General features: G+C 64.3%; 1 protein-coding gene across 1 annotated transcript; it reads right to left on the reverse strand.

Moving 5' to 3' along the window:
* Positions 1-302: 302 nt before the first annotated feature.
* On the reverse strand, positions 303-12,461 carry LOC311204437 (epithelial discoidin domain-containing receptor 1-like; the record flags this gene model as incomplete). Its single annotated transcript, XM_084280863.1, has 14 exons — positions 303-537; positions 2,296-2,463; positions 3,109-3,236; positions 4,039-4,205; positions 4,317-4,427; positions 5,293-5,482; positions 5,574-5,728; positions 5,802-5,921; positions 6,612-6,858; positions 7,154-7,340; positions 8,018-8,120; positions 8,898-9,045; positions 10,733-10,961; positions 12,363-12,461. Coding segments are annotated over 14 exons (2,287 nt in total), but the record flags the coding sequence as incomplete, so codon positions are not given.
* Positions 12,462-13,282: the final 821 nt, after the last annotated feature.

A 13,282-nucleotide genomic window follows, 5' to 3' on the forward strand; every position in this document is an offset into this window, starting at 1 on the left:
TCTTCCTCATCCTCATCTTTCTCATCCTCCTCATCCTCCTCATCCTCATCTTTCTCATCCTCCTCAACCTCAACCTTCTCAATCTTCTCATCCTCTTCATCCTTCTCCTACTTCTCATTCTCCTCATCCTCATCCCCCTTCTTCTCCTCCTCATCCTCCTCATCCTCCTTCTTCTCCTCATCTTCCTCATCCTCCTCATCCTCCTTCTCCTCATCCTCCTCATCCTCCTCACCCTCTTCATCCTCATCCTCCTCAACCTCCTCATCCTCCTCAGCCTTCCCCCTTCTCCTCCTCCTGCTCACCATGAGGATGCACTCCCAAGCCATCCAGCGGATGGGCAGCAGGGCGCGGCCGCGCACCCGGTAGTAGTCGGCGGCGTAGAGGTGGCGGCTCATGCCGAAGTCGGCCACCTTGACGGTGAAGCCCTGGCCCACCAGGCAGTTCCGAGTCGCCAGGTCCCGGTGGACGAAGTTCAAACCCGCCAGGAAACGCATCCCCGAGGCGATCTGGGCGCCCACGTGGAGCAGGGTGGCCATGCTGGGAGGGGGAGGGGCTTTAGGGGTGGGGGAGGGGATGCAGGGGGGTGGGGTTTGAGGGGGAGGGGCTTGAGGGGGTGGGGCTTAAGTGAGCGGGGCTATAGGGCAGGGGGCGGGGCTATAGTGCAGGGGGTGGTGCTATATGGATGGGGAGGGGCTATTAGGGCAGGAGCAGGGGCTATAGGGCAGGATGTGGGGTTATATGGATGGGGAGGGGCTATTAGGGCAGGGGTGGGGCTATACGGATGGGGAGGGGCTATTAGGGCAGGGGGCTGGGTTATATGGGAGGGGGTGGTGCTATATGGATGGGGAGGGGCTATTAGGGCAGGAGGAGGGGCTATAGGGCAAGGGGCGGGGTTATATGGGTGGGGAGGGGTTAAAAGGGCAGGGGGTGGTGCTATACGTTGGGGAGGGGCTATTAGGGCAGGGGGCTGGGCTATATGGATTGGGAGGGGCTATTAGGGCAGGAGGAGGGGCTATTAGGGCAGGATGTGGGGTTATATGGATGGGGAGGGGCTGTTAGGGCAGGGAGCAGGGCTAGATGGATGGGGAGGGGCTATTAGGGCAGGGGGAGGGGCTATAGGGCAGGGGGCGGGGTTATATGGGTGGGGAGGGGCTATTAGGGCAGGGGGCGGGGCTATATGGGTGGGGAGGGGCTATTAGGGCAGGGGGAGGGGCTATTAGGGTAGGAGGCGGGGTTATATGGATGGGGAGGGGCTATAAGGCAGGGGGCGGGGTTATAGGGCAGGGGGCGGGGTTATATGGGTGGGGAGGGGCTATTAGGGCAGGGGGCGGGGTTATATGGATGGGGAGGGGCTATTAGGGCAGGGGGGTGGGGTTATATGGATGGGGAGGGGCTATTAGGGCAGGGGGCAGAGTTATATGGATGGGGAGGGGCTATTAGGGCAGGGGGGTGGGGTTATATGGATGGGGAGGGGCTATTAAGGCAGGGGGCGGGGCTATAGGGCAGGGGGCAGGGTTATATGGCTGGGGAGGGGCTATTAGGGCAGGGGGCGGGGTTATATGGATGGGGAGGGGCTATTAGGGCAGGGGGGTGGGGTTATATGGATGGGGAGGGGCTATTAGGGCAGGGGGCAGAGTTATATGGATGGGGAGGGGCTATTAGGGCAGGGGGGTGGGGTTATATGGATGGGGAGGGGCTATTAAGGCAGGGGGCGGGGCTATAGGGCAGGGGGCAGGGTTATATGGCTGGGGAGGGGCTATTAGGGCAGGGGGCGGGGTTATATGGATGGGGAGGGGCTATTAGGGCAGGGGGCGGGGTTATATGGATGGGGAGGGGCTATTAGGGCAGGGGGCGGGGCTATTGAGCAGGGGGCGGGGCTAGGTGTGTGGGGAGGGGCTATAGGGCAGGGGGAGGTGCAATATGGGCGGGGGGAGGGGCTATTAGGGCGGGGGCGGGGCTATATGGGTGGGGAGGGGCTGTTAGGGCAGGGGGCGGGGCTATATGGGTGGGGAGGGGCTATTAGGGCAGGGGAGGGGCTATTAGGGTAGGAGGCGGGGCTATATGGATGGGGAGGGGCTATTAGGGCAGGGGGCGGGGCTATAGGGTAGGGGGCGGGGCTATATGGGTAGGGAGGGGCTATAGGGCAGGGGGCTGGGGCTATTAGGGCAGGGGAGGGGCTATTAGGGCAGGGGGCGGGGCTCTATGGGCCGAGGGCTCTTAAAGGGCCAGCGCCCCATGGGGGTTGAATTGAGGGGGGGTGGGAAGGGTGTCTGGGGGATGGGGGTGACCCCCTACCTGAGGGCGGGTCCCCGTGGCCCCCCCAGGAACTGGTGGAGGTCCCCGTGCTCCATGTACTCGGTGATGATGCAGAGGGGCCCCCCCCCAGCGCACACCCCCAGCAGCCGCACGATGTTGGGGTCCCGCAGCCGGCCCAGGGTCCGGGCTTCCTGCAGGAAATCCCGCCTGGGGACCCCCCCTCTAACGGTCAGAAGGGAACCAGGACCCCCCCTAAACACCCCCAATACCCCCCCAGGGTCAGCAGGGACCCAGGAACCCCCTAAACCCCCCCACAGGGTCAGCAGGGACCCAGAACCCCCCTAAACCCCCCCAAAACCCCCCACCCGGGGTCAGCAGGGCCCCAGGACCCCCCCTAAACACCCTCAATACTCCCCCAGGGTCAGCAGGGACCCAGGACCCCCCTAAACCTCCCTGCCAGGGTCAGCAGGGACCCAGGACCCCCCTAAACCCCCCCACAGGGTCAGCAGGGCCCCAGAACCCCCCTAAACCCCCCCACAGGGTCAGCAGGGCCCCAGGACCCCCCCAAACCACCTCAGGGAGAGGTAAAACCCCCCCATACCCCCCCAACACCCCCCCACCCTGGGTCAGTAGGGCCCCAGGACCCCCCCAGACCACCTCAAGGGAGGGGGTAACACCCCCTCCAAACACCTCAGGGAGGCATAAAACCCCCTCAAACCCCCCCACCCCCCCCCCCAAACCACCTCTAGGGGGGATAAGACCCCCCCAGACCACCTCAGGGAGGGGTAAAACCCCCCCTAAGCCCCCCTAAGCCCCCCCAAACCCCCCGCCCCCCGCCCCCCCCCCCCGTACCTGGCGTTCTTGGTAGCGTCCGGGCGGAGGACCTTGACCGCCACCAGCAGGGGGCGCCCTCGGGGCAGGTCGGGGGGGCGGGACACGGGGGGCAGCGCCTGGGGGTCCTCAACCTCGCACAGCAGCACCTGGGGGCGGGGCCTCGGGCAGGGGGCGGGGCTACGGCCGCGGGGGGGGGGCCTTGGGACGGGGGCGGGGCTACGGCCGCTGGGGGCGGGGCTATGGCGGGGGCGGGGCTTCGGACAGGGGGCGGGGCTACGGCCGTTGGGGGCGGGGTTTGGGTCCAAGGGGCGGGGCTACGGCCGCTGGGGGCGGGGCTAATGCCGCTGGGGGCGGGGCTTGGGGCAAGGGGAGGGGCTACGAGCGCTGGGGGTGGGGCTTAGGGACAAGGGGCGGGGTTTAGGGCCAAGGGGCGGGGCTTAGGGTCAAGGGGCGGGGCTTGGATCCAATGGGCGGGGCTTGTGGTCAAGGGGCGGGGCTTAAGGTCTAAGGGAGGGGCTTGGGGCAGGGGGCGGGGCTATGTTCTGGGGGCGGAGCTTGGGGCCAAGGGGCGGGGTTTAGGACAGGGGGAGGGGCTACGGCCGCTGGGGGCGGGGCTTTGGGGCAAGGGGCGGGGCTACGAGCGCTGGGGGCGTGACTTAAGGCCAAGGGGCGGGGTTTAGAGTCAAGGGGCGGGGCTTGGGGCCAAGGGGCGGGGTTTGGGGCAAGAGGTGGGCTGTGACAAGGGGGCGTGGCTATGGCCCGAGGGTTACGGCTGAGGGGCGGGGCTACAGACAATAGGGTGGGGCTAAGAGCCAATGGGAGGTGAGTAAACCCACGGGGGAGGGGCTAAGATGGAGGGGGCGTGGCTTCCTGTATGTGGGCGTGGTATCCAGACCATGGGAGCCAATGGGAAGGGGGGGGGAGGAGGTCAAGGTGGGCGGGGCTTACCTCTCCGAACTGCCCCTCCCCCAGCTTCTCCCGGAAGCGGAGGCGCCGGCGGGGGAAGGAGGGGAGGGCGGGGCCAGGGGTGGGGCTGGGGGCGGGGCCAGCCACGGCATAGGCGGAGCCTCCGGTGATGTCAGCCTCTGCGTAGGCCCCTGCCCCCCCCTCGAGGCCTGGGGGGGGGTTGGGGGGAGAAGGGGGTGAGTAAGGGGTGTGGCTTCCCCGAGGGGGTGGAGCTAAAGGGGGGGTGGGGGCGGGGCTTCCCCTCCATCCCTTCTCCTCACCGTCTGTGTTGATTGGTTTGGCCCCGTCAGGTGGGGAGCGAGCGAGGCCTCCCATTGGCTGGGCGTAGGTGGCCAGGAGGAGCCGATAGGCTGGGTTGGCAAGGGGTGTGGCTGAAAGGGTGGGGATTGGTTGAGGGGGTGGGATGGTCCATTTATCTGCCATCCATCATCCATCCATCATCCATCCATCATCCATCCATCATCCATCATCCATCATCCATCCATCATCCATCCATCATCCATCCATCATCCATCCATCATCCATCATCCATCATCCATCCATCATCCATCCATCATCCATCCATCATCCATCATCCATCCATCATCCATCATCCATCCATCATCCATCCATCATCCATCATCCATCCATCATCCATCCATCATCCATCCATCATCCATCATCCATCATCCATCCATCATCCATCATCCATCCATCATCCATCATCCATCATCCATCATCCATCATCCATCCATCATCCATCATCCATCCATCATCCATCATCCATCATCCATCCATCATCCATCATCCATCCATCATCCATCCATCATCCATCATCCATCCATCATCCATCCATCATCCATCATCCATCATCCATCATCCATCATCCATCATCCATCCATCATCCATCATCCATCCATCATCCATCATCCATCCATCATCCATCATCCATCATCCATCCATCCATTCATCATCCATCATCCATCATCCATCCATCATCCATCATCCATCATCCATCATCCATCATCCATCCATCATCCATCATCCATCCATCATCCATCATCCATCATCCATCATCCATCATCCATCCATCATCCATCATCCATCCATCATCCATCCATCATCCATCATCCATCCATCATCCATCATCCATCATCCATCATCCATCATCCATCCATCCATCCATCCATCCTCCACCCATCATCCATCCACCCTCCACCCATCATCCCACCCCCCCCACACCCTCCTCCTCCTCACCAGGTCCCGGTGGTGCCGGTGGCAGCTCCGGCCAGGCCCTGGTTGGTTCCTGGTAGTCCCCGGGTCCCGGTGGGATCCTCTCGTAGCGGGGTGCCCCTCGCCCCGCCCCGGTGGCGTTGTTGATGACGATGGTGTCACCCGGCACCGACAGCTGCACCCTCAGCTCCTCCTCCGATGGGCGTCGTTGGGCCTTGGGGGGTGGCACCTTCATGGTGGAACCCGCCATCCGCCAGCCCAGTTGCTCCCAGTTCAAACCAGTAACCGCCTCACCCCCGCCTCACCTTCCCCAGTAGCTTCTTCCAGTAGTGGTGCCAGAGGATGAGGATGATGATGGCCAAGAGGAGCAAGATGATGGCCACCAGGCAGCCAATCAGGATGGAGGTGTGGCTGTGGTCGGCTTTGGCCATTGGTTGAGCCGCGTTGGGCTGGGCGGAGCCTGCCAAGAGGTTGGGCTGTGATTGGCTGGGTGATGTCACGGCCACGCCCCCTCCCCACCTGCCCAGCCTTACCCAGGGTGGTGAGGTTGGTGGTCACGTGACCTTGCCAGGGGTCATCGGGGGTGCCCATGGCGCCCGCTGAGGGGGCGGCCGGGGGCCACCCGCTGGAGCCCACCGGCTCCTCCACCGTGTCTGTGGGGAGAGAAGCCCATTGGTCAACGGGGCAGCCAATCAGCGTGCGGGGTGGTGGAGCCTCATCACCCGACCAGTAACCCCATCACCCAACCAGTGGCTCCATCACCCGACCAGTAACCCCATCACCCAACCAGTGGCTCCATCACCCAACCAGTGACCCCATCACCCAACCAATGGCTCCATCACCCAACCAACGTCCCCATCATCCAACCAGTGGCTCCATCACCCAACCAGTGGTCCCATCACCCAACCAGTAACCCCATCACCCAACCAGTGGCTCCATCACCCAACCAGTGGCTCCATCACCCAACCAGTGGACCCATCACCCAACCAGTGGACCCATCACCCAACCAACAGCTCCATCACCCAACCAGTGGACCCATCACCCAACCAGTGGCTCCATCACCCAACCAGTGGTCCTATCACCCAACCAGTGGCTCCATCACCCAACCAGTGGTCCCATCACCCAACCAGTGGCTCCATCACCCAACCACTGGCCTCCATCACCCAACCAGTGGCTCCATCACCCAACCGATGTCATCACCACCCAACCAGTGGCTCCATCACCCAACCAACATCCCCATCACTCAACCAACCATCCCATCACCCAACCAGTGGCTCCATCACCAAACCAGTGACCCCATCACCCAACCAAGGTCCCCATCACCCAACCACTGTCCCCCTCACCCGAGAGGAAGCTGATCTCACTGAAGAGCATCCACTCCCCTCCGAAGAAGAAGTGACACTGGATGAAGCGGGCCTGGCGCCCGCCCAGCGGCACGGTGACCAGCCGGGCGCTGGGGTCCTTGACACCCCCAGCCAGGCTGTGGGTGGCCGAGGTGGGTTCCCAGGAGGTGGCCAAGCTCTTCTTGAAGCGACACTCCACCTCCCTGAAGATGCTCACCCCCCTCGTGTGCATGTTGTTGCAGTGAACCTTGGGTGGAGAGGGGGGAGATGAGGGGGTGGTGGCCACCACCCCATGATGATGATGATGATGATGATGATGATGATGGTGGTGGGGTTGACAAGCCATAGGACACCCCTCCCCAAATTGAGGTCCCACACCCAAAGGTTGGGCTTGATGTGGTGGCTCCACCCCCCACCCAACCCACCCAACCCACCCACCCCATCAATCCCAGGGTGGATCCACCACCACAGGTCGCCCACCCCATTTCCCACCATCCCACCATATCCTTCCACCATCGCAATCCCAGCATGCCCTGGGGCACCTGCATGGCTTGGAAAGCCCGGAGACCCTCGAATTCAAACTCCAGCTCCACGTGAGGTCGGGGACCTTCGGGCCGCCGCCACCCGACATAGTCGTAGCCCGGCCAAAGCCGCCGCTCGCGGGTCCTCGTGAAGTCATCCAGCCCCAAGACCCCGTCCACCAGCTGGCCCAGCCCCCCAAATTGCAGCCTGGAAGAGGGGGGGGGAACACCCAGGTGTCCCCATCCCTCCATCCCAACCAGCTGGGTGGTCAAGGAGGCGCCTGGGTACCTGGGTTCCTCCACGCAACCCAACTGGGATGTCCCACCATGGGGTCTAGAGGGGAGTTTGGGGGTGATTGGGGTTGTTTTGGGGAGGTTGAGGTGGGCTGGGGGCAACTGGGGGCAGATGGGGTGATCTGGGGACAGTCTGAGGGTCTCTGGGGACAGTCTGAGGGTCTGTGGGGTCAGTCTGAGGGTCTCTGGGGCAGTCTGAGGGTCTCTTTGGGCAGTCTGAGGGTCTCTAGGGGCAGTCTGAGGGTCTCTGGGTCAATCTGAGGGTCTGTGGGGACAGTCTGAGGGTCTCTTTGGGCAGTCTGAGGGTCTGTGGGGACAGTCCAGGGGTCTCTGGGGCAGTCTGAGGGTCTCTTGGGGACAGTCTGAGCATCTCTGGGGACAGTCCAGGGGTCTCTGGGTCAGTCTGAGGGTCTCAGGGGGCAGCAGGTGATGGTTTGGGGGTCAGTTGGAGCCCCTTTGGAGATGGGTGGGACCATTGGCGATGGCCAAGGCTGGTTGTGGACACTTGGGGACCCCCAATTTGGGGGGGTCCTGGGGCTGGGATGGTGCTGGGGACCCCCTGGGGATAGTTGGGGACCCCTGGGGACTCACGGGCCGACGCTGTATCCGTCGTAGGTGGAGTCGTTGAGGACAACAGGCCCATGGTCAAGGGTCATCACCTGGCCCTGAGGGGCTGAGTAGGACAGGAGCCCGGCTGGGGACAGGGGGGGACACGACAGGTCACCATGGGGGACACGTGGGGATGGGGGACCACCACCCTGGGGGGTGGGATGGGGGGCTTGGGAGGGGGGGACATGACCTGTCACCATGGGGATGGGTTGAGGGACACGTGGGGATGGGGAACCACCACCCTGGGGGGTGGGATTTGGGGGTCTGGGGGGGTTTTAACCCCAGGGGATGGGTTGAGGGACACGTGGGGATGGGGAACCACCACCCTGGGGGGTGGGATTTGGGGGTCTGGGGGGGTTATAACCCCATGGGTGGGGTGGGGGAGACGTGGGGATGGGGAACCACCACCCTGGGGGTGGGATTTGGGGGTCTGGGGGGGTTATAACCCCATGGGGTGTGTTGAGGGACACGTGGGGATGGGGAACCACCACCCTGGGGGTGGGATTTGGGGGTCTGGGGGGGTTATAACCCCATGGGGTGGGTTGAGGGACACGTGGGGATGGGGAACCACCACCCTGGGGGTGGGATTTGGGGGTCTGGGGGGGTTATAACCCCATGGAGGGGGTTGAGGGACATGTGGGGATGGGGAACCACCACCCTGGGGGGTGGGATTTGGGGGTCTGGGGGGGTTGTAACCCCATGGGGTGGGTTGAGGGACACGTGGGGATGGGGAAGCACCAGAGGGGGTGGGATTTGGGGGTCTGGGGGGGTTATAACCCCATGGGGTGGGTTGGGGGACACGTGGGGATGGGGAAGCACCAGAGGGGGTGGGATTTGGGGTGGGGGGACGCCCCCTACTCACCCTCCCAGGGGCAGCCGTAGAGCTCGAGGCGCAGACAGACGCTCATGGGGCGGGGGGCGCGGGGGTAGACGCGGAGGGTCCGCGCCACGGCGGGGGGGGACAGGTCCTTCAGCACCACCCCCTCGGGGTCCTCGTTGCCCCCGATCACCTGGGGCGCCGTGGGGACAGGGTGGGGACAATGAGGACCCCCCACCCACCCCCACACCCACACCCACCTCCCCCCCTCCTCCAACCACCACCAGCTCAGGTCCAGAATGGACACAAGGGTCACCCAAGGTGTCCCCAAGGTGTCCCCAAGGTCCCCAACACCCCCAGTGTCCCCAACACCCCAAGGTCCCCCCAAGGTCCCCAACGTCCCCAAGGTCACCAAGACCCCAAGGTCCCCAAGGCCCCCAAGGTGCCCCCAAGGTGTCCCCAAGGTCCCCAAGACCCCAAGGTCCCCAAGGTCCCCAAGAAGTCCCCAGGGTCCCCAAGGTCTCCAAGGTCCCAAACACCCCAAGGTCCCCCAGATGTCCCCAAGGTCACCAAGGTCCCCAAGGTCCCCAACACCCCAAGGTGTCCCCAGGGTCCCCAAGGTCTCCAAGCTCCCCAATGTCCTCAAGGTCCCCAACACCCCAAAGTCCCCCAGATGTCCCCAAGCTCCCCGAGCTCCCCAATGTCCCCAATGCCCCAAGGTCTCCCAGATGTCCCCAAGGTCCACAAGGTCCACAAGGTCCCCAATGTCCCCAACGCCCCAAGGTCTCCAATACCCCAAGGTCCCCCAATGTCCCCAAGGTCCCCAAGGTCCCCAAGCTCCCCAAGGTCCCCTAGATGTCCCCAAGGTCCCCAACACCCCAAGGTCCCCAATGTCCCCAAGGTCCCCAAGGTCCCCAACACCCCAAAGTCCCCCAGATGTCCCCAAGGTCCCCAATGTCACCAAGGTCCCCAAGGTCCCCAAGGGGACCTCGTCTCCCCAATACCCCAAGGTCCCCCAGATGTCCCCAAGGTCCCCAATATTCCCAACATCCCCGGTGTCCCCAAGGTCCCCAAGGTCACCTCAGCTCCCCAGCCTCCCCAAGGTCCCCAACACCCCAAAGTCCCCCAGATGTCCCCAAGCTCCCCAAGGTCCCCAATATCCCCAATGCCCCAAGGTCTCCCAGATGTCCCCAAGCTCCCCAAGCTCCCCAATGTCCCCAATACCCCAAGGTCCCTCCAGATGTCCCCAAGGTCCCCAACACCCCAAAGTCCCCCAGATGTCCCCAAGGTCCCCAACACCCCATGGTCCCCCAATGTCCCCAAGGTCCCCAAGGTCCCCAACACCCCAAAGTCCCCCAGATGTCCCCAAGCTCCCCAAGCTCCCCAAGCTCCCCAAGCTCCCCAACACCCCAAGGTCCCCTAGATGTCCCCAAGGTCCCCAACACCCCAAGGTGTCCCCAAGTTCCCCAAGGTCCCCAAGGTCCCCAACACCCCAAGGTCCCCCAGATGTCCCCAAGGTCCCCAACATCCCCAAGGTCCCCAAGATGTTCCCAAGGTCCCCAACACCCCAAGGTGTCCCCATGTTCCCCAAGGTCCCCAAGGTCCCCAATACCCCGAAGTCCCCCAGATGTCCCCAACGTCCCCAACACCCCAAGGTCCCCCAGATGTCCCCAAGGTCCCCAAGGTCCCCAACACCCCAAAGTCCCCCAGATGTCCACAAGGTCCCCAACACCCCAAGGTCCCCTAGATGTCCCCAAGGTCCCCAAGGTCCCCAATGCCCCAAGGTCCCCCAATGTCCCCAAGGTCCCCAACACCCCAAGGTCCCCTAGATGTCCCCAAGGTCCCCAACACCCCAATGTCCCCAGTGCCCCCCAGGTGACCTCCTGTCCCCAGCGGTCCCTCCAGCGCAGCCAGCGGCGCCGGTGGCGGCTGTAGCGCAGGCGATAGGCCTGGGCGAACTCCCTGCCCTGGCCACCGGCGTGACGTCCCTGTGTCCCCACCAGGGTCACCACGTGCAGCCCCCCCAGGTCCACCTCCAGGAACTCCTCTTCCTCCGGGAAGACGGGACCCGCCGGGCACCAGGCGCCGTCCCCGTCGCTGCGACCCAGCCTGGGGGGACAGGGGGGCTGTCTTGGGGACAGCCTGAGGACAGCCTGGGGACACCCAGGGGACACCCAGGGGCACCCAGGGGCACCCAGGGGACACCCAGGGGCACCCAGGGGACACCCAGGGACATCTTGGGGACACCCTGGGGACACGCAGGGACAGCCAGGGGACACCCTGGGGACACCCTGGGGACACCCAGGGACACCCAGGGGCACCCAGGGACATCTTGGGGACATCCTGGGGGCATCTAGGGACATCTTGGGGACATCTTGGGGACACCCAGGGGCACCCAGGGGCACCCAGGGACACCCAGGGGCACCCAGGGGCACCCAGGGGACAGCCAGGGACAGCCTGGGGGCATCTAGGGACATCTTGGGGACATCTAGGGACATCTTGGGGACACCCTGGGGACAGCCTGGGGACACCCAGGGACAGCCTGGGGACACCTTGAGGACACCCAGGGGCATCCAGGGACATCCTGGGGACAGGGGGACGTCTTGGGGACACCCTGGGAACACCCAGGGGACACCCAGTGGACACCCAGGGACACCCAGGGACACCCAGGGGACAGCCTGGGGACATCCTGAGGCACCCAGGGACAGCCAGGGGACACCCAGGGACAGCCTGGGGACATCTTGGGGACATCCAGGGGCACCCAGGGACATCCAGGGACAGCCTGGGGCACCCAGGGACATGGGGACACCCTGGGGATGTGGGGGCATCTGGGGACATCCAAGGGACATGGGATGGGGGGGCACTGGGAGGGGACTGGGAGGGACTGGGAGGGACTGGGAGGGACTGGGAGCATTGGGAAGGCACTGGGAGGGGACTGGGAGCAGTGGGAGGGGACTGGGAGGGCACTGGGAGGGCACTGGGAGGGGACTGGGGGGGGACTGGGAGGGACTGGGAGGGGACTGGGAGCATTGGGAAGGCACTGGGAGGGGACTGGGAGCAGTGGGAGGGGACTGGGAGGGCACTGGGAGCACTGGGAGGGGACTGGGTGGGGACTGGGAGGGACTGGGAGGGGACTGGGAGCATTGGGAAGGCACTGGGAGGGGACTGGGGGGGCACTGGGAGCACTGGGAGGGGACTGGGAGCACTGGGAGGGGACTGGGAGGGGACTGGGAGGCACTGGGAGCAGTGGGAGGGCACTGGGAGGGGACTGGGAGGGCACTGGGAGGGGACTGGGAGGGGACTGGGGGGACTGGGAAGGGACTGGGAGCAATGGGAGGGGACTGGGAGCAATGGGAGGGGACTGGGAGGGAACTGGGAGGGGACTGGAAGGGACTGGGAATGCACTGGGAGGGGTCTGGGGGGTCTGGGGAGGGTACATGCTGGGTTATACCGGTGTATAAGGGTGTATACTGGTGTATACTGGTTTATACTGGTTTATACTGGGCTCACCGGCCGTGGCGGGCGGCGGTGGAGTCGGACCAGGCGCTGGAGGCCGAGAGGCGACTGTCGGGGATGGACCCGTCCCCCATGCCCAGCGCGAAGCGGCACCTGCCTGGGGATACTGGGGGTACTGGGAGCACTGGGAGGGCACTGGGAGCACTGGGAGGGCACTGGGGGCACTGGGAGATACTTGGGATACTGGGAACAGGGGGATTTAGGGGGGTACTGGGGATACTGGGGGCACTGGGGGGGCACTGGGAGGGTACTGTGGGGATACTGGGGGATACTGGGGGTACTGGGAGCACTGGGAGGGCACTGGGAGCACTGGGGGGACACTGGGGGCACTGGGATATACTGGGGATACTGGGACAGGGGGGGTATAGGGGGCATGGGGGGCACTGGGAGGGCACTGGGAGGATACTGGGGGGATACTGGGGGAATACTGGGGGTACTGGGAGCACTGGGAGGGCACTGGGGGCACTGGGAGATACTGGGGATACTGGGGATACTGGGGACAGGGGGCTTGGGGGGATACTGGGGGGATACTGGGGGGATACTGGGCATACTGGGAACATGGGGTGCACGGAGGAGCCATGGGGGGGTACTGGGGGGATACTGGGGGCACTGGGAATACTGGGAACGGGGGGATACTGGTGGATACTGGGGGAATACTGGGCATACTGGGAGCACTGGGGGGATACTGTGGGGATACTGGTGGATACTGGGGGAATACTGGGCATACTGGGAGCACTGGGGGGATACTGTGGGGATACTGGGCATACTGGGAACATGAGGTGCACGGGGGGGGCCATGGCGGGGGTACTGGGGGGATACTGGGCGCACTGGGAATACTGGGAACGGGGGGATACTGGTGGATACTGGGGATACTGGGGGGATACTGGGGATACTGGGAGCACTGGGAGGATACT

This window comes from Gallinula chloropus (genome assembly GCF_964237585.1).
Source record: "Gallinula chloropus genome assembly, contig: HAP1_SCAFFOLD_773, whole genome shotgun sequence".
In the NCBI taxonomy this organism is placed as follows: domain Eukaryota; kingdom Metazoa; phylum Chordata; class Aves; order Gruiformes; family Rallidae; genus Gallinula; species Gallinula chloropus.